We start from the raw sequence: 20876 nt of genomic DNA, 5'->3' as shown, positions 1-20876 counted from the left end.
TTCATTATTTCTACATATAAATTGGATCATTTATATGACTTCAACAAGGTTTGAGTAAAATAAACTATGCTTTATTAAAGCCAAAAACTGTTAGAAAGATTCTAAGAATTGGCTATTTGGTACACTGATTTTTCAAGAAGAGGAAAGTGAATCCACTAATTACTCAACATAAGTGGTTGAGTTGTTCTTCAGACATCACAATAACTGGAGACCCAAGACCAAATAACTTATACTTCTTCCTTCTTTGCTATTTTATTTATAAGAGAAGAGTATTCAAATTTTTTAAAATATAGAATACAAATATATCATAAGGAAAGTAAATTACAGTGTAGAATTGAACTTAAACTATGAAACAAGCCCTGAATCACATTTAAGAAAACTGAAACTGGTACTTATCTTATAGATTGTATAACACTCAGCTTTAGTGTTCTCAGCATTGGGGCTTTAGAAAAAGAAGCTTCTAGTCAGAGTTGCACTAATGCACTGCACGAGTCTGCGTGTAATCGGAGGTCAAGATGTCCTGGTCTTGTCTAATGTGTCCTAACTCCATCCTCCTTTCTTCTAATCCTCCTCCTTCTTCTGGACATCTTCAAATGAGGAATCCAGTTTTTGAGAGGGGTGACCCACAGCCCAAAACACCTTCTCCTCCCTCTACTTCTTGGATCTTTCTGATGGAATACCTCGTGATTATTTATGAGGTAAAATCAGGGATTTGAAAATGAGGTCCAGACACAGCGATTCCCAGACTTCTAGAGTCCCATGTGCATCAGATTACAACACGAAAATGCCCAAGCCAAGCTTGACCCCTGCCTTAATGATTCTGAGGAGGGCTACTGTCATAAACAGTCATGCAATGAGTCAGATTTTTTACTTTAATAATGCCCTTTCCAATAGAGTACTTAAATGTACACATCTCTTGAATTTGAGTGAGAACATGCGACCTAAGTGGTCCTCGGTCTGACGACGCATCCCAGAACGTGAAGCAGCCAAGCAGCGCAGCTAGGGGAGAGCAACGGTCTGCGGGCTGGGGAGGAACAGCGACCACATCCCCACAGAATTACAGCCCCAGTCAATTGCGTTTCCCACCCACCTGCCTCCAACACGGAAGCTGACAGGTCGAGACAGCAGGGAGTACACGCTCCTTAAGAGCAAGCTTCAGTGTAGCTCTTATACAGAGAGGAGCTCCTTCGTGACGGTCCTTCAGAGTTTTAATGAATTTAAGAGTCTGGCCTTTCTCCATCCCCTGCTCTCTGTCTGCCTTTCTTTGCCCACTGCGCCCCCACCCCACCCCGCGTACACGCAGAAGAAAGTTTTACACAGACTGAGCCCCACGTTGACGTAGGCATTGCCTCCCCTCCCATCTGGGCAGAAGGGAACGAGTGGGGGAGACGCAGAGCTAGGGATCGCTTGCATTGCTAAGGTTAGGGTCCTGAGGTGGAGCCGATCAAGTGCCAGTCAGGAGTATCGGTTCTAGACCCACAAATAGATCAAGATTTTTCCCTCCTCCATCAACCTCTTAAATACCAATGAGGTCAGTGCAATGAGAGAGAATCAGATCAAGAGAGAGGGCGAGGAAGAGGACGACGACGAGGGGGAAGAAACCCAGACGGAAAAAGGCCATCAGACAAGGTCGCTTTTTCTGGCGACACAGCAACTGCGAGGAGCGTGGTGCTGAATATCATCCGCCCGCTCAGCCTGGGGACCGAGGGACTCGCAGAAGCACTTTGTGTTATCAGGAAAACAAAGGAAAGGAGACGAGAGGCAGAGTAAGAGGGAAGCTCGGGGCAGTTCCGCTTTGGATCTCCGGGAAGCAAAGATCTTCTCCTTGGCAAGGAAAGAAAGGGGAACCTGAAAGGGTCTGGAAGGCTGAGGAGGGAGCGGGGTTTCCCTACGGAGACTCGGGACGCGGCAGAACTCTGGACAGCGCCTTGCGAGTCGGGCTCGGAGCTTCCTGGCTCCTCCAAGGTTTCAGGCTCCCTCTTGAAAGCCCTTCTACTGGTGTGCTCTCCTCTCCTGGACTCCGACCACCGAACCCAGAAAAATCCTTCTACGATCCCTGTATGAACGTGCCAGGGTGTAGAGTGGCTCTTTTGCCTCTTGTCCGGTCAGGGAAGAAGGTCTGCGGTTCCGGAAATCCAGTCCTTGTGGATAATGCTTCGCTGGTGAAGAAAGAAAAGTTTTGGGGTCTGGTAGGGGGCAGAGGGGTAAGGAGAATAGTGGAAGAAACAAGGTGGATTGTTGGTTTCCCTCTCTGATCTGGAAGGAATGATGACCGAGGAAGGATGTGCACCAGCGGCCAGATTATTGGGAGCCTCTTGGTGCTCTCTGTGCTGGAGATAGGGCTGGGGGTGTCCAGCGTGGCCGTGGGGGCGGTCAGCTTCAGCCTGGCCCTCCGAGATCACAAGCCGCAGCTCGGAGACTCGTCCCCGGTATGGAGCGGGGTGTGTGTACGTTGAGCCATTTCACTCTCTCTTTACCTCTTTACGGTGATGGTCAGTGTGCGTGCGTTAGTCGCTCCTTTCCTGGGGAAGAAAATCATAAATCTCCTCTGGCTTGCGTGTGGGTTCATGTTGGCAGGCTATGCTTCTTTATGCTGTTCTCTTAATTATTAGTTGGGGTTTTTTTTCCTTACCTTGGCTTAAGACCAAATTAAATGGCTTTGTTTAAAGTTGGAGGGGGCTGAATCTGCAAAATGCTGCCCAGTGGTGCTGCTTAGGGAGTCACACCTGTCAAGGGCAAGCTCACTTAGCCTCTTGTTTCTTTTACAAGGAAAATCAAAATGAAAGTGTTACATCATTTTCTTGTACCAGGAACAAGCAAGAATAGAGTTATACATTTATTTCTGGGTAGCAGCACCCCAAGTACACCAAAGGCAACACAGATAAGACAAAAAGAGAGATGTGGTATGAGTGAGCAAGGAGCATTTTATCCCAGAAAACATTGCTCTTAATTTTCCCTTGCTAGGTTTCTGATGCTTCATGTCTAAAAACTCTTTTGTAAGTTCTAGGCAATAAGTTAAACAACAAATGGTATGATATGTAAGAACAGTCTAATAGGAGAGTAACTCAGCTTGAAGAGTACCTAATGCTTGGAGAAAATGTCATAATTTTCACTGGGTCAGATGGCAGACCCAAGAAGATTCTTGTTTATCTAGTTTAGGCGAATCTCCAGGAAAGCCTTTGAGACCCATTCCTTCCACCAAGGATCAATAAAATAACTCAGCACTATTCCAAGTGTGGGCCTAATTGTGAAAATCATATTTTCTTCTCCTTTAAGTTAAATAGCTTCTATATCCCTCTGGGTCTCTAGCTTGATTATACATTCCAAGATAATTTAATAGGATATTATTCTGTCGCTGATAATCAATAGGTATAATTAACAATTGTGGGTTAGTTACTTGTGCTTTAAGTCACTGAGAAAAAAATGATCATTTAAGAGTTCAAGAAAAATCACTCCAAAGTAGTTCGTTTTTGAGGAAAGTTCTAGCATTCTTTAAACTGGTATAATTATGCTTTAGAAAATTAATTTTTATATTTTAATTCTTCAAAGTGAGGCGAATGTTTTTAAATTGCAGAAATTCGAAGAAAAAAGAAAAATGGTGTTCAATTCTAACATTGAAATCCTCCAAGAATCCTTGTTCTGAATTCAATAATAAGTTACTACCAATCTCCAAATAATTACCTCTGTCTTAATTATGTAATTTTTATCAATCTGTATTTTAAATTTAATATGGAAGGCTAAAAAGCAAATCTTAAATCTGATGATTTCACATCTTATAGTAGTAGCAATTATTTTGAGAATTGCAGTTATTATTATTGCTATTATTGTTTAAACAGAAATAGTCAGACTAAAATTTCTATCAGACAATTGTTAAAATGAAATGTCAGCATTTAAAGCAAGAGGAAGAAAATGTGATCTTTTGATGACTTATGAGGGAGAAGCCTCAAATACTCTTCAAATCACTTTCCCTCTGAAATTCCAGAAATTGAATGAGCAAACTTAGATTGTCTCTAAACAGTACTAAAATATCCAGTTTTTCTTCAAGAATTAAGAAAAAGATGACATTTGCTTGACATCAAGTAAAAAAATAATTAAATGATTTTTTCTCTTTTCTCAGACTATTATCTAGATTAGTCAACATACGTGTACGTACAGAAAACGAAAATTTTGAATCAGTTCAGTGAAGAGCAAATAAAACAGTAAAAATATATACATATATGTACACTCATTATCATAAAGAATTATTTCCATTTTAACTGGTTCTTTAGAGTAGCCAAAATTTGCCTAGGATCCTCAAATGATAGTCTGGAATTCTATTGTCTGACTCAGTAAAATAAAAAAAAATACACGTGATTGAATGAATGGCTTTGAAACTAGAGTCCAAACAGTTGGTCACTTTTATAAACTAAAGTTAAAATAATCAAATATATGAAGAGATAAATACCCAGTTGTGATCATTGTTTATCAAATTATAGGCTTGTTAAATTGATTTTTAAATTATTTTTCAGAGATCATTTGTGATACAGTTTGAATTATCCCAATTCTGTCAATGATGAATTCATATAACCAATATTTATAGAGGGCTTACCATGTATAGGGCGTTTTACTTTTTAGCACATATTTAACACAAAGACTTTTCAGAGGAATCAGAATGTCTAGCAGAGGAAACAAGATGGGTACATTGCAAAATTTATCAGCAGAGAGGAATTAGAGTTTGACCTCGGAGAGATACAGGGGCAGATAAAGAGGAGAGAGGTGGGTGGTCAATGAAATTTCCATGGGAGAATTATCATTTTTCTCTTGATCTTGAAAGTTTATCGGGACTTGGAGTTAATGTATCACAGTGTTAAGTAGCATATCACAGTGTGAAGTTTGCAGTCTACCCGGGTGCAAATCCCAGATCTGCCATTTGCTATCTGGGTGATTAGCCAGTTTCCTCATACTCCATAAAACAGAGTAGTTAGCAGGCACAAATGAAGTAATGTTCTTAGTAAAGTGTGTGGCATGTAGTAAGCACTGAATAAATGTGGGCAGCTAATACTGGGTGCGCAGACTGGCAGTGAAAGATATGAGAAAGGAGAGCGTTTCAGAGAGCAAGGATGAAGGCAAAGACATGGGACAGGACAGGTTGTGTTCCAAGAAGAGCAGGCTCTTCTATTTTTCTGTGGTTTAGGTGGGTGAGAGGGAGATAAGGATGCAAAGAGTGGTTGGGGCCAAATCATGGGAGGCTGTGTGCCAGTCTCAGGCAAAGATTTATTTCCTCTTATTTTCAATAATAATAATAATAATAATAATACCAATTTTTACCTCCCAGAGAGAATCCAGAAAGATGCAGAGGAAAACTAGATTAAGAGTTGTTAATCTCTCTGGTATTTTATGAATTAAAAATCTGTATTATTTATGAATGGTAGATGAGATTTTATAACCTGTCAGGATAACCATAGTCTATAATCACAGTGTGTTTTGATTGGTTCCATCAAGTTTTTCCTAACATATCAATATCATTATTACAGGATTTCTGATTAAATTTTAGAAGTCAATGGAAATAAAAACTGTACTATGACGGGATTACTTCTTATATACAGACCCCCAAATCATAACTTTTTCATCTATGTCAAATACACTAAGAATTCAGGCAACTATTTCAATTATTTGGACCCATATATACAAATTTCAAAAAAGTGGCTTTGAAAATAAAGTAGTACTAGATAAAGGGCTTAAAAGTCCATGAAATGTGTGTTCACATGGATTATTTCCAGTCACTATTTCATAATCAGGCAAAGGATACATTCCTATGATCTAAGAAATGTGGGCAATTAGAATAAAAAAAGTCATTTAACTATAATTTCATAGAGAAAGGAAGCTATAAATTCCTTTATAGGATTTTTGCTTCTTCTTGATTCTTTGTTATAGCTGACATAGTCCCCTCATTGAAAGCGTAAAGGAAGACATTACTGTTAGATGACAATGAATGAACCATTGAGTAAACTGCTTTGGAAAGCACATAGCTATATGAAATATAATTGATGTGTGAGATGTATTGACAGGGAGTTAAATAGACAGGGCTATGTTTCTAAGTTGTTTTGCAAAACAGTCAGTGTCCAGTGCATCATCTGTAATGGGAATGGCCTGTATTTAATAGTACACAGATTCCTGGATCCAAGAGAATTTTATTTTGTTGCTATAAATTGACACGTGGATATCCAGAGATTCAAATGGTGGTGTCCAGAACAACACTTGATGCTGAGTTGTATTTGATAAATACCATGCTAATTCTATCCATTTATATCTGATAGTCATTCTATAAATTTAATTTATTAAAATAACTTTTACCCCACATGTAAACATGGTCTTTTAAAATATTCAAAAATTTTATTGTCTAAATCATATAAAGTTTGAGTGATTATTATTGCTTATTTTTCTGGAGCATATTTGATTTGTATATCATAACTTTATCTGCTTAATAAGTCAGATACTTTGGGTGTGTGAAATTTATAGTAGTATGATTAAGGCATATATTTATTATGTGAACTCTTGATTCACTATGGTAACAACTCAGCCAATTGTAAGACTGTGTTGAAATTCACCTACTATACATTCTGATCCATATCACAGCAACGCAAATGAGGTGCTGCATATAGATGATAGCTGATGATTTATTTATTTATTTATTTATTTTTGGTGAGGAAGATTGGCCCTGAGCTAACATCTGTTGCCAATCTTCCTCTATTTCGTATGTGGGATGCTGCCACAGCATGGCTTGATGAGCAGTACATAGGTCCATGCCTTGGATCCGAACCCACAAACCCCAGGCTGCCAAAGCAGAGCACACGAACTTAACTACTAAACCACCAGGACAGCCCCTCTAAAGCATCATTTTTAATATTTGAATCTGTCCAATTAATTTAATGAAAAATGAAAAAACAATAAAGTGAAAGTAGCCCCTCAAACAGTTACTTCAAATGTCCACAATTTGAAGTTAGTGTGTCTCTGATCAGCTAATATATCATTTTTCTCCAGAGTCAAAATACATAACATAAGGGATTCATATCCTTTAGCATGAGATGAAAACATTGTTCCTATTCTCAAAAAAAATTTACAAGTGTACATTTGTGCCCCATTTTAAAATTAATTTTAATTATACCATTAATTCTTAAACAAATTCTCCTTTCAAATGATTTTTAAAAAGGATCAAAACTGAAGTTCTTTTCCGTACCACTTCACCAAAATTAGCCACTGTTATAAATTTAGTGGATAATCTCATGAACATTTCTCCATGCATAAATAGTATTGTTTGAGCATACAGATCAATTTCGATCAAGTTTCTGGATATAATAAAGCCCAGGTAACGACTCTTTTCCTTATGACGCACACACTCATTCTCAGGTGCTACTTGTTATCTACTCAGGTTAGGCAACTAGATAATTGGCAATTGGATAAGTCAGACAAGCTAAACTACTTGGAAATACAGTTATCATTCAAGAAAACATACCATGTGTTAAAATAATCGTGAATATAATGTCCATTTCTGGTGTTGACTTATAATGGTATGATGAAAGAAAAATGATGAGTTTTGCCATTATCTAATGAGATTTTCTTTTGTCCATAATTCATCCACGTATAAACGGCATATGTTGGAATTTCTATTCAGAGGCCATGACAAATTCTGCTTTGGGATTTGGCTTTATCCAAGGATATAACTGGTCTTGAAGATTTTGCCATGGAAAGATTAGAGGATAAGAGAGAATAATTTATTTGTTGACAACTTGTTTGATATAAACATGATCTGAATAAGTCAAGTCTCTTCTTTTGGACGCTTTTGCCTAAAATATTCGTTAGTTGTCTGGATTGGCTTAATCATTCGCCAGATCATCCAATATGTGCTTCCAATATGGCCAATTTAACTTTTTTGTATATTCACTTAGTCCTCACATAATACTTAATTTTATTGGTAGATAGGAGGCATAGCCCAGTCATTCAAGCTGAAATGCCTGTCTGTAAAATTCAATAAAAACTAGAATAGATTTTGGTGTATGTGTGCATGCACACTTACCAACAGGGGAAAAATCCCAAAATTTTATGTTCAAATGATGTTGGGCCATTCAGTTATGAAGTGAACCAAATTTCATTTTACTACTGCATTATATGTATATAATATAATATACATAATATTCCTTCAATTGATTTTTCTATACTTAAATATCTAATCCCAGAGTTGATAAAACTATTTTACTTTATTGTATTAGTAATTTTGTCAAATTACCAGGTAGCCACTCTACAGACAGAGGTTTTTTTCAACATGCAAAATAGACAATGCTAGAATAATTAGATGATAGCATATAAAGACTCTCACTGAGCATATTTCTAGGAGAGTGAGAGAAGAAACCATGTGACTACTTTTCTCTATGATGTACAAAGCCATGCAGTCCTTCTCATGAATGCAGATCTAATCTACATATACTTTATTCAAATCGAATGACAGATTGGATTGATACATCTCAATATAACTGTGGCACTGGATAACTTATCTTTCTTCACTAAGTCAAGGAGAGAAATGCCGGTACCTATCTCATGCAGTTGTGCAGCTAAGACAATGCTTGTAAGTCTGTCAGTACCAAGCCTGGCACAGAGTAAGTGTTCAGTGAACATTCGCTTCTCTTTTCTTCTCCTGCCCTTGTGCTGTTCCTTAACTGCCTGGAACCTAAAGCACACCAGTAGTGCCCTGGTTCTCAACATTTCTCCAACACCCTTCATTAACTCCAGTTTACTTCAGCTTTTTTTTTTTTTCACATATAGTATGTGTCTAGATAGGTTTTGATTTAATTCAGGTATATACATTAGCAACTACAAAAATGTACCAAAATATCAACATTAGAGAGGTCATGTAAATATTCAGCTTAAAACTGAATAGGAAAACAGTTGCTGCTGTAAGATACCTCTCTCTTTGTTTTTGTCTTCAAGGTGGAGAAGATGGTAGAAACTCTATCTTAAACATATTCAGTAATCAGAAAAATTAGACAATTAGAGAGTTAGGCAAGTCAGAGAGTGGGGTACAGTAACTACTATTTATGCCACAAAACCAAGTCCTTGCAAAACACATAAAACTATATAAGTTCTTGTCATAAACTCAAAATAAAAGTACAAATTAATACTCCTAATAAAGATACTTAATATCTTGGAGACTTGTATGGTTTTGCTAGAACTACCCAAACAGCTTTTGAAGCAATGTTTATTACACATTGCATTATTAACAGATGCAGCAATGAAGTATCTACATTACAACAATGAATCTTATAACCTTAATTAGTGCTGATGATTTTTAGCACCAGTGTTAACACTCCTGAGAAACAAGTCTAAGTTCCATTAGTTCGTAATATATTATTAAATACTGGACAAATTATGTTGTCAAGGCAAAAAAGAAAGTGTTAGTGGTTAAATAGGTCATCTTGGGAGACAGGGTGACTTGAGCTATTTATCCTATAGAAATAATACTAGATATCATTTATTAATAGTTAATTATGGTCCAAATGCTTTCACATACATTAATATACATTATTATTTCAAATCTTAACAACTTTATGAATAATGTAGTATTTTATAAAGTTTATATAGGAAAAAGAACTGCCTGGAGTTCACTGAATCAATCAGCTGAGTTTGTATTTAAAGCCAAGGTAGGCTTTATTTAAAATCTGTACTTTTTCTATTGCATTACGTGGAACATGGGAAACTTTCATGAAAAAGTCATTTACTAACTTTTATTATTACCTTTATTACTTTTTACTATTACTTACTACTTTTATTATTTGCTCCCACCCCAGAATATATGAGTCAGGCAGGATGGCATAAATGCCAGGTCCCAATCACTGTTCGTATCCATTTCCTAGAAGACATAGTCATAGTCAACAGGTTAACAAGCACAACCCCCATGTTCTCAGAAGAGGGTGAGATATTAGACTAAATTTTTCCTACCCCTAAAGCTTAAGTCTAGCCTTAAAAAATAAAGCTAAAGTATGCATCTCAAATGATCGAGAGCAAATCAGGAAGACACGAGACAACATATTTAAACATAGTTCAAGATGAGAGGTAACATTGAGGTGTCAAGGGTGACTTCTTCATAGAGGAAGAATTTTATCCAGGCCTGGGAGATTGGGAAGGTTTCCAGTGGACAGAGGAGAGAAGAAGTTGTGCTAAGCAAAGCTATTAACATGTGTAAACTCATGGAAGGGATAATAAAGAGGAGAGTTTTGGGGAGATTGAGGAGACTGAACTTGTTAGAGCAAAGATGTGCTTACATAAAAACTGGTAAGTGAAGATCAACCTCATCCAAATCGGATGGGACCAGCTTTAAAAGGGTCCTGAAAGAATGGCGAGACTAGGCTGCTTTTGATTTCCAACTAAGCTTGATGAGCTCTGCAGGGTAGAACCTGAGGATCATGAGGCCAAGCCACTTGGGCCAGGCATGCCTGCTCAATTTCAAAGCAAAACATCAGCCCTTGCTTCCAAGATGCGTATCCTGGATCAAAAGAAAGAGTTGAGTGAAATCTTGGGACTTGAGGGAAGAGTAAATCTACCACAACAAACCTAACCCCAACTTCAAGTGACTTTCCTGTTGATGGTGGGTTTGTAAGATCCTAAGTTCCTTTTGTTCAATTATTCTTACAGCTGCCTGACATACTAAGATAAGAGCTCAGTTATTTAATTGGAAGTATCAACCTGACATAAAGAAATGAAAATAGGTTTTGGAGGTATTAAGACTTCAGTTCAAATTCTGGCTCTGGTGTTTTCTAGTTTAAGTTTAAGTGAGTTACATTATCTCACTGAGAAACCAGCTAACTCATCTGTAAAATAGCAAGACTATTACCTATCTCATGGGGTTGTTCTACAAATTAAATGTAATACTTTTTAAAGGGTTTGACTTATCTTAGGTATTCAATAACTATGACTGATCCACCACGATGGTATGCTTTTTCCATATTTCTGGAAAATCCATTTTCTGTATGTGAATTCTCCTTGTGTGTTACAGACTTTTTATTTTCATACATTTCTGAAGAGGAGCTTATTGTAAGACCATTGATGAAATTGATCTTGGACTGAAGGCTTGGTAATATTTAGGTCAAATACCCTCTCTTAGAAAATGTGGACTTTTCATAACCTATTTTGGACAGTAATATTCAGTTGTGATTCAGTGCTAGGTCAATATTCGGATAAAGAGGTATAATTTTGTTTGTTCTACTAAATAGAGATGTGTGTTTGATTTTTCTCATTATTTTTGGCTGAGCTATTGAAATTCCTAGCTAATTTTCTACTTGTTTTCTGCCAATTATTTTCCTACATGGATTACTCTGAGGAATTAAAATAATAATGATAATAATGATGACTTAATAAGAACAGCAATGGCAACTTATGTTTATGATACACTACATTGCGTAAGAATTCCAACTGCTTTTGTAATACCATCTATCCCAGCAGATGAGTTTCTTCGCTTAGAGGATTTAGGATTCAGTGATTCGAGATCAGAAAGTGAAATCAGTAACAGGAGTAGGATAAAAACCTAAATCACCTGAAGAAAGAATGTATATGTGGGTGTGGATGTGTGCACACATGCATGCATGCAGTCATACACATGCGCAGGGGAGATGGAGAGAGAAGAAATTCCTAGGAGGAAGTTGATAATTGTCACTGATATGCAATGTTAGCTGCATTTAGGCTGCCAGTGCCCTGATTTGGGGGCAAGTTCACAACTTTTGTGACCCTCTATCAGCTACAGCTTATCTCCTAACTGATTGGCTTTCGGAAACCGCCAGGCATGTTGGATGGACATTCACTTGTGGTGTTGACAATTCTTGGGAAGAACATAACTTCTATCTTCTAGTCCCCTGGGATCACTGGCTGTTTTCAACTCTGTGAGGATAAGGACAGGTCGCAAATCATAGAGTCAAAGCTGGCATGTACCCAAGGGAGTGCTTTTTTTTTCTCTCCTCTTTACCAAACCCATCTTCTACATTTTAAACTCTGCTATATTTCACACATGTATCAAGTTGTGAGCATTATATTTGAATGTTGCCAAAATATATTACAGCATCTAAGTTAATTTTACATATATATAACATGAGAGAATCTTAAAGAAAAGAATATAAACAGGGGGCCGCCCCGTGGCACAGGGGTTAAGTTCACACATTCCGCTTCTCTGCGGCCAGGGGTCCGCCAGTTCAGATCCCTGGTGCAGACATGGCACTGCTTGGTGGGCCATGCTGTGGTAGGCGTCCCACATATAAAGTAGAGGAAGATGGGCATGGATGTTAGCTCAGGGCCGGTCTTCCTCAGCAAAAAGAGGAGGACTGGCAGTAGTTGGCTCAGGGCTAATCTTCCTCAAAAAAAAAAAATCATGCAAGTTGGGATAACGCACATTAAGGTAAAACTTCCTTAAGTCGTACAAAAATACTTATCAAATTGTTAGTATGAAATATCTCATACAGAGGTCTTGTACAACGTCTATAAAAAGTTTAAGCTACTTTAATAAATGAAATGTTATTGACATTATCAATACCTGGATGCTCAATATTGACTGCATCTTCCTTTGCTTCCCTCCAAATTAACCATTCTTAAATATTTGTATAAGTTTGAAGTTTAAAATTTATTTATTTATTGTATTTGGCTAAAATAACAAAAATTTGGACAGAGGAGATAAACTCTTCTGGTTTTGTTACTGTTATCTGAGACAGTTTTACTTTGTTTCATTTTAAGGACTAACATGAAAAATGACTATATCTAAGATTTATTTGGACAATTGACACTTAAATAAACTGCAAATTCAAAGTTCCTCTTACCCCAAAATTGTGAGTTGAGTTACAAATTTCTTCCTACTTTTAGAGTAGAAACATCTGTAACATCAAAAAGCCTTACTTACTTAGCACACTGAAAATATTTGACAGATTAGTTTTGAAAAAGAAAAATGAACACAAAATAGAATTGGATCAGAGCACAATGCATAATGCACTAAATACAAGAATGAGTGCATTATGTGAACACCGAGGGAGAGATGTGAAGGAATGACATTCTAAGAATCAAGGCTGAGTTTTTCTCTACTCTGAAGGCTTTGGGTCTGGATCAGTGGGAAGTTTCTGAGATTTTTGGACTTCGATTCATTTAGAAGAGTTTGGCAGGCCAATCAACTATATGCTATGTCTGACAATTTCTTCTGAAATTCATTCTTGCGTATTGTTGGTTTCTTTCAGTTACTTTAGAGTCTCTGGAAAGATTTCTCTCCCTACTTCCACCCCATGGACCACTGTGGGGTTTTCTTTCCATGTCTCCTTTGAGTGCTTTTGCTTTAATTTCTTTCTTTCCTGTGGTTGCCTCTTATCCCATGCTGTCTGCTAAGTCACCAAAATGGCGCTAATGGAGGAGTGCTTATCACATCAACATATGTGTTGTACATTTTATCCTCTTGTATTTTATTTTTCTGTGAAGTTGATTATATTTGTGAGAGATAATAGGTCTGCTACAAAGATGTACATTTACCCTTTTTCAGTTGAACTGGTTTTGAAATTTTCTAGAATAGAAGAACAATAGTATATGGATCTAAGTGCCTTATTTTATTTCAGTGCTTTGTTCTCGGGTGGAAAATAAGAAATTAGTTAGAGCTTAAGGGAAAAAAGAACACTGCATAATTAGCAGGGTTTTCCATGGACTAAGAAAAGAAAGAAATATAAATAGGAAAGTGGAAAAGTGGCTTCTTTTAAAGATGAACACTATGCAAAAATGCATGAGAACTGGGAGAAGGGAAAGCAAAGGCCATTGAGGAGATCCGTACATCTAATAAAGGTAGGGAAAGCTCAAGGACCTGGGTTGTGAGGTAGCACAACTCAGGGCCCGGGATCCCCCGGGGGTTAGGCTTATGGAGATGGGGCCAAATCAATGTGGAAGTCAATGGCAATGACACTTGATGGATCTGAGCTCCATTATCTGCATTGGGTTGGGAGGAGTCAAGAAGAAGAATGACAGCACAATGTGGAGAAGGAGCTATGGAAAGTCAGAGGAGTCAGGTTTCTTTTCCCATTCTCATGAGCCTGTTGTTCACTCTCCTCAGTTCTCTTTCCTATAAGATTTATTCAACAAATATTGATTCCACAGCTGTGACATTCTATTCTCTGAGTTAGGTTCTGAGGATCTAGCAGTGAACAAAATAGTCATGATCCCCCCTCATCTGAAGCTTAATTTAAAAAATATGTAGAAAATGAAAAAATAAGGCTTAAATTAACAATTACAGGTTGTGACATGTTAAGCAGGAACACAGGCTTATGAAGAATATAAGATAACTTTTATTAATAATGGGGGAAATCAGTAAAAGCATCTCTAAGGAAGCAATATTTTCTGACAACAATGAGGCATTATCCAGAGGAAGAGGAGGAACAGCATTGTTCTAAGCAGAGTGGACAGCATGGGTTAAGACCTAGAGACAGGAAAAGTTTAGTGTGTTTGAGAAACTGAAATAAGGCCAGGGTGACTGGAGTATCGCAATTGAGGAGGAGGAGGTAGAGGGTGCTAGTTGAGGTAAGAGGCAAAAAGAGGTAAAAATCACTTAAGGCTTTATACAAATGCTACAATATTTTGATTTTTCCCTAATTATAATAGGATTCATTGAAAGATTTTAAGCAGGAAAGTGGAAAGATTATATTCGCCTTTAAAAAAGCTCATCTGAGGGGCCGGCTGAGTGGCGCAGCAGTTAAATTCCCATGTTCCACTTCTCGGCAGCCAGGGGTTCGCTGGTTCGGATCCTGGGTGTGGACATGGCACCGGTTGGCACGCCGTGCTGTGGTAGGTGTCCCACATATAAAGCAGAGGAAGATGGGCATGGATGTTAGCTCAGGGCCAGGCTTCCTCAGCAAAAAGAGGAGGACTGGCAGTAGTTAGCTCAGGGTTAATCTTCCTCAAAAAAAAAAAAAAAAGAAAGAAAGAAAAAGTTCATTTGGGGCTTCAGTTTAGAAAACATATTGGAGGTAGACAGGTTAAGAAGTCACAAGTCTAGTTAAGAGGCTACTGGGATGTATGATACGATGGTTACTTGGATGAGAGTGGAGGTGGTAAAAATAAAAGAAGCACCAATATTTGAGACAAAGAGTCGACAAGATCATGTTTGATTAGATGCCATTGTAAAGTATTAAGAATGACTCTCAGATTTTGGGATCCAGCAAATGGTAAGGTAGTGTTCCCATTTACTCTTTTGAAAATCAGACTATTAGAAAAGGAAAAATGGTGTGTGCGTGTGTGTGTGTGTGTGTGTGTGTGTGGTATAGGGTGGAGAGAGATCATGAATTTATTTGTGATCTGTTAAATTAGAGGTGCCTGTGAGATAGCCAAATGGAGAGATGCTGTGGACTGTTAGATGGGTCTAGAGTTTAGAAGATAGGACTGTGTGGAAATCCAAATGTGGGAGTAGTCCATAAATAAAAAGTATTTAAAGCCACATGACTGGTTAAAACTACCCAAAACAAAGCCTTTAGTTGCTAGAATATCCAAAAACTGGATAATGATGAGGAGGTAGAAAAAATAGACTGTGAAGTTGTGACTAGGGAAATATGCTGAAGACCAGGAGAGTATGGTGTCAGAGAAGTCCAAAGGAGGGAGCTTCCCTGTAAGATGAGGACTGAAATGTGGAGGTCATTGCTTACCTTAGTAAAAGCAGTTGAACAAAAACAATGGGAGTATAAGTCAGTCTGAAGGCTGCTTATAGTCTGGCTTACTGAAGCCAGTCTGAAGTCTCTAAAGAGAGAATGGGAAGTAAGAATACGGAAACAATAAGTGTAGAAGCTTGATGGTGAAGGGAGAGAGAGCGATTGATGTAAAAGTATTTGGAGTCAAGGAAGGTTTTTGGTTTTAAGGGAGATTTTGGAACACTTCTGCATGCTGATATGAATAATGGAGTAGAAAGGGAGAGAAAGTCTTTGAGTAGGTGAAGGGTGATTGAATTTAGAGCTCCAGTGGGAGGTTTCATGTTGATGAGTTTTATCTTTGTCTACTGTAAAAGAAAAAGAGAGAGCAAGACAAATATAAGTGAAGATGCAGATAGTTTGTCACACTTAATGGAGAACGGTGAGAAGAGTCTCTGATGGCTTCTGTGTTTTCTACTTAATCCAAGCCCTTTCAATAGCTAAGTGTAAAGAAGAGATAGAAGTCTGGTCTGAGGAGTACTGAGAACATCATTAAAATGTTTTCTTTCCCCATTGATTGAGAATTATAATTAAGGTACACAATGTAAACTGGTTAGAGATACAGGAGTAATTTATTCCAGATATATCATTTTATAGATAAGTAAACTGAAGCTCAGAGAATTAGCTGGCTAACTATAGAATTGGGCAAGAGTCCAAGTTGTCTAGTTCTTAGTCTAACACTGTTTCCACAGATGCCTCAAAATATTAAGTATCCTTAAAATAAGTGGTCAACCAAAAGGAAAATGCCACTGTCTGGCTACTGCCCCAAATTGATCAGAAATCATTTCAAATTATTAGCACTAGTAAACTATCATGGAAATGTAATAAGTATTTCAACAAATTTCAGGAGTTTCCTCCCAGTTGGGAGTTTCAAGGAAGGAGCTTTCTACAAAACTTGTGGCGTGTTCTCCATGGTGCTTTTCCTGAGCAACTGGGAAATGGCAGCTAATGTTTAGAAGTTAGCTAATATTTCCAAACCCACAAGAGCTATTGATCAATGTAGGTAAGTAAGCAAATTGCTTTCAAGAAGGCTTTAAAAACAGATTCCAAAGCTCGTTTATCAAGCTGGACACAGTTGAAGAGCTTGGCCAGGGAATGTCAACATTCTGTAGTTCTGAATATTTTCTGACTGAGTGTTTTCTTTTTAATTAAAACATATAGGAATCAAAGCTAACAGTCAGATTTAGTACACAATTGTACTAAAGCAGTTAGGAACAAACATATGTATATACATTGTGCCTTCATCCAACATTGCTTTAAAAATTGTCAAACGTTTCAGAAAGATATATGCCTTTAAAAGGGCCACATTAAAAAAGGTGCTTTTTTCCATAAATGTATCCTTGACCATGGATGTAGCAGAGGGTACTTATCAGTGATGGAGTGAGATGAGTTTTTAATGTGATGTTAAGAACTTAAATATCATTATGAAAGACAAGCAATGTCCACCAGCTTTATACCCCAATCACTTGTAATTAAAATAAAGGATTTTCTCAAAGGAACAGTTCTTTCAGAGAAAGAAGCATAACTTTAATCCATGATTTTGCTATAGCTAAAAAGGTATCATCAAACATCTTAGGACTTCAGACCTTCAGAATAGTCTTTTAGAGGGAGTCATGACAAGTTTATGAAATGTCAAGTTGAAAGTATCTGCTTTGTTGAAAAGATACAAGTTTTGGAGACATCATGCAATGAGTTGCCAAGAAAGTTAAGCCATCAGAGAGCAAATTGCCTCTAGAGCGCTCATATAACTGAAATTAACTAATTTAGGGAAGCATTGGGTCTTCTGGTGATAAGATATTGAGCAGAAAACTTGTTTTTCTTTGACTTTTGACCACAACTAGAATTGGGTACAATCTAGATTTACACAATCAAAATAGCCACTAGCCACATGTGGCTATTAAGTACTTTAAATGTGACTAGTCTCAATTAAGATGTGTTATAAGTAAAAAATGAACACTGGATTTCAAGGACTGAGTATGTAAAAAAGAATTTAAAATATCTTGTTTTTTTTAATGCTGATTCCATGGAGAAATGACAACTTGGATGCATTGTTAAGTAAAATATATTATTTTCACCTTTTTCTTTTTTAACATGACTACTAGAAAATTAGAAGTTGTATATGTGGCTCTCATTTGGGAATTAAGTCCGATTTCTTTTGTTCAGCTCTTGTCTAGATACTTTTTTTATCAAAAGAAGTAATTAGCTGATCAGGAAAATCTTCATGCTTTTTCTACCTAAATTATGAGCTATAGATGAGGAAAGACTCTGAGACAATTTGAGTTATTAGTGAACTGGGAAGGCTGAATTGGCTTAGTTGGTTGGTAGAGACACTAGAAGTTTCTGAGCGACACAGTGGAGCATTTCCCAAAATGGACACTAAGTTACCTGCTCCTGTGACACAAGATTTGCAAACTTTATTTTTATTTATTTATTTATTTATTTTTGCTGAGGAAGATTCACTCTGAGCTATTGTCTGTACCAATCTTACTCTATTTTGTATGCGGGACACCACCACAGCATGGCTAGTGAGTTGAGTAGGTCTACGCCTGGGACCTGAACCCACAAACCCAGGACACTGACACAGAGCATGAAGAACTTTAACCACTTGGCCACGGGACTGGACCCCAAACTTTATTTTTTAAATGGTGAAATCAAATACTCTGTGCGACTTTTTATTAAAGAGATTCCAACTATCATTTGGCAGGTACCAAAAGTGTTTTGGGAGAGGAGAGGCTTTTTCTCACTTCTCCTACCAACCTGAAGTCATTCATTCACTTATCCATTCTGTATTTCTGTATGTGCAAGGTCCTGTGTTAGTGCTAAACTTTTAAAGACTAACAATATATGACACCTGACTAAGAGGAGTTTAAAACCTTTTGGAGTGACTGATATATAGTTAATAGTTACCATAAAATATTATCAAATGCATCAGTGTTATAATAGACATGAATATAACATGCTTTGTTAGGTTCTGACTAGGAGCACATAGCAGTGTTGCAAAAAGCTTCACAAATAAAGTTAATATTTACACTGGATCTTGATATTTAAGAAATAATTTTCCAAATAAAGGGAGAAAATAAAGATTTATTGGCACCTGCCCTGTCCCATAGCCAAGGCTAACCACTCTCACATGGGTTGTCTCTTTAAATTCTACAATCATGTGGTATTAGTATGAGTCTCCTCATTCTTATTAAAGGAATGGAGAATATCATTGCATTATAAATGATAAGTTCAGTGTCAGAGAGCTGTGATATATGTTATGGCAATACTGGGGAAATGTCTGCTAAAAATGAGTAGAGACAAAATAAGTCCACTTAGATTAGTGAGGAGAGAATGTCAGAGCAGGGAGGCACTCGCAAATCCCATCCAAGCCAACTCCTTCCTTTGAAAGGTGAAGCCCAGAGAATTCAATTGACTTGCCCAGTATAATTTAAGGACAAAGGAAGACTGAATGGGAGCCTAGGGGCTCTGCTCTCAAGTGCAGAACTTTTCCAGCAAAAGTGGATGGCCACAGCCTCCCAGCCCATGATACAGAAGACAGTTCCATCAGAAGCTGCACTTTGGTAACAATACATGTCAAACCCTACTCATCCTTTACTGCAAGCTCCCAGCTTCTTTAAACAAGATTCGTTTCTGTATTCTACTATTTAGAGTTGCAATTATAGTATTGTTGGCAATTTTTTCACATAATATCCCTTTTTTGAAATTCTGATGATTTTCCCTCCTCTTTCTTTGCCTTCCTACATATTTGTTCCTTTAACAGGACTGATCTTATTGAGGTAGTTATGTTAATACACAGCCTCAAATATATAGGACCCTAGAGCTTCCCAATAAATCAATCTGACAAATAATAACTGGGCTCACTTTAAATGAAACACTTTGCTGATAATTTAAAGATAGATAATTATCTGGACTCTGGATTCAAGGGCTTTATAGCTGTTGGGGGAAATGCATGCAAAAAATAACAGATATTGAGCACGTGAGATCTTCTCAGTGCTTTACACTTACTATTTTATCTAATATTTACAGCAATTCTATGAAATATGTTCTCTTATGCATCTAATTAAAGGGAACACTGTGGCAAAATAATTTAATTAACTTTCTCAAAGTCACACAGCTGGAAAATGATGGAGCCAGGATTTAAATCCAGCCAATTTGTCTCTAGAGCAGTCACTCCATCACTAAACTACATTGCCTCCTACTAAATCCAAATAAATATAGTTAAATAAAGAATTCAGTGTATGAAAATCCTGTGGATGCACAAAGAAAACAGAAGTGGGAGACAGATGACTGCATGGGGGATGCGCAGTTGGTGGCAAGTCTGGAAAAATGAAGTAAGGAAGGCTTGATGGGAGGTGAGGAGAGAAAGGCATTCCAGGTTGGTGGAGACATGATCCATGGAAAGCTGGAGAACGGTAAAGAGAATCTTGGTTTCAGAGCACAGAATGTGCAGAAAGAAGAGAGTCTGAAGAGGCTGGCTTGACCTAACTGTGAGGAACTTGAGTTCTATACTATGGAATTTGAATTATATACTTTTTAAGAAATGGACAGGTACTAAAAATGATTGAAAGCTTTTGAGGATGGAAGTAACATGAGTTAATATATTTTAGGAATAATCACCTAGGCAGCAGAGTGAACAATTAGAGCCAGGGGATTATGCACATCTTTCATATTAAAATTTAGAATCAGGATGAAGGTAACTCCAGTGGGCATAGAAATAAAAAGGGCACACGTGAAAAACTTTATGGAGGCAGATTTAACAAACCTTGGTGAGAAGCAGGCTATGAAAAATAAGGGTGATAGAGACTGGAAATTAAGGCTGACTTTCTGCCTGGGTTAAAGAGAATGAGAGATATTGAGTACACTGAGATCAGAAAAACAAAAATGGAGGCATATTTGTGGAAGAGTAGAGGAATTTGATGAGTTCCAAGTAGTTAAGAGATAGTTCAGTGAAGGCTGAAGCTGTAGAAGGCAGATCATGAAACACTTCATAGACAGGTAAAGATTTTTGACTTTCTCTTAAAGGCAATGGGATAGCATTGAAATATTTGAAAAGTGGAAGTCACAAGTTCAGAGAAGAGTGGATTTGATGGAAGCAAGGGTGGAAAGAACAATTTGAAGCTTTGCTGTAACACTGATGAGAGATGATAGTGGTTTGGAATAGAG

At 37.4% G+C, this 20876-nt stretch overlaps 1 protein-coding gene across 8 annotated transcripts in view; it reads left to right on the top strand.

Moving 5' to 3' along the window:
- Positions 1-1011: 1011 nt before the first annotated feature.
- Positions 1012-20876, top strand: part of TMEM196 (transmembrane protein 196) — a 55067-nt gene continuing 35202 nt past the window's right edge. The window contains exon 1 of one of the 8 annotated variants that reach the window (XM_070264657.1): positions 1012-2447. In XM_070264657.1, coding sequence (XP_070120758.1) covers positions 2283-2447 — 165 coding nt within the window. In that variant the 5' untranslated portion in view covers positions 1012-2282. The remainder of the gene's footprint in view (positions 2448-20876) is intronic. The other 7 variants (XM_003364816.4, XM_023639339.2, XM_070264655.1 and 4 more) reach the window with 7 other exon arrangements.

This window comes from Equus caballus, chromosome 4, assembly GCF_041296265.1.
Source record: "Equus caballus isolate H_3958 breed thoroughbred chromosome 4, TB-T2T, whole genome shotgun sequence".
Classification (NCBI taxonomy): Eukaryota; Metazoa; Chordata; class Mammalia; order Perissodactyla; family Equidae; genus Equus; species Equus caballus.
The sequence above is the reverse complement of the archived record's forward strand: the minus strand, read 5'-3'. Positions and strand labels throughout refer to the sequence as shown.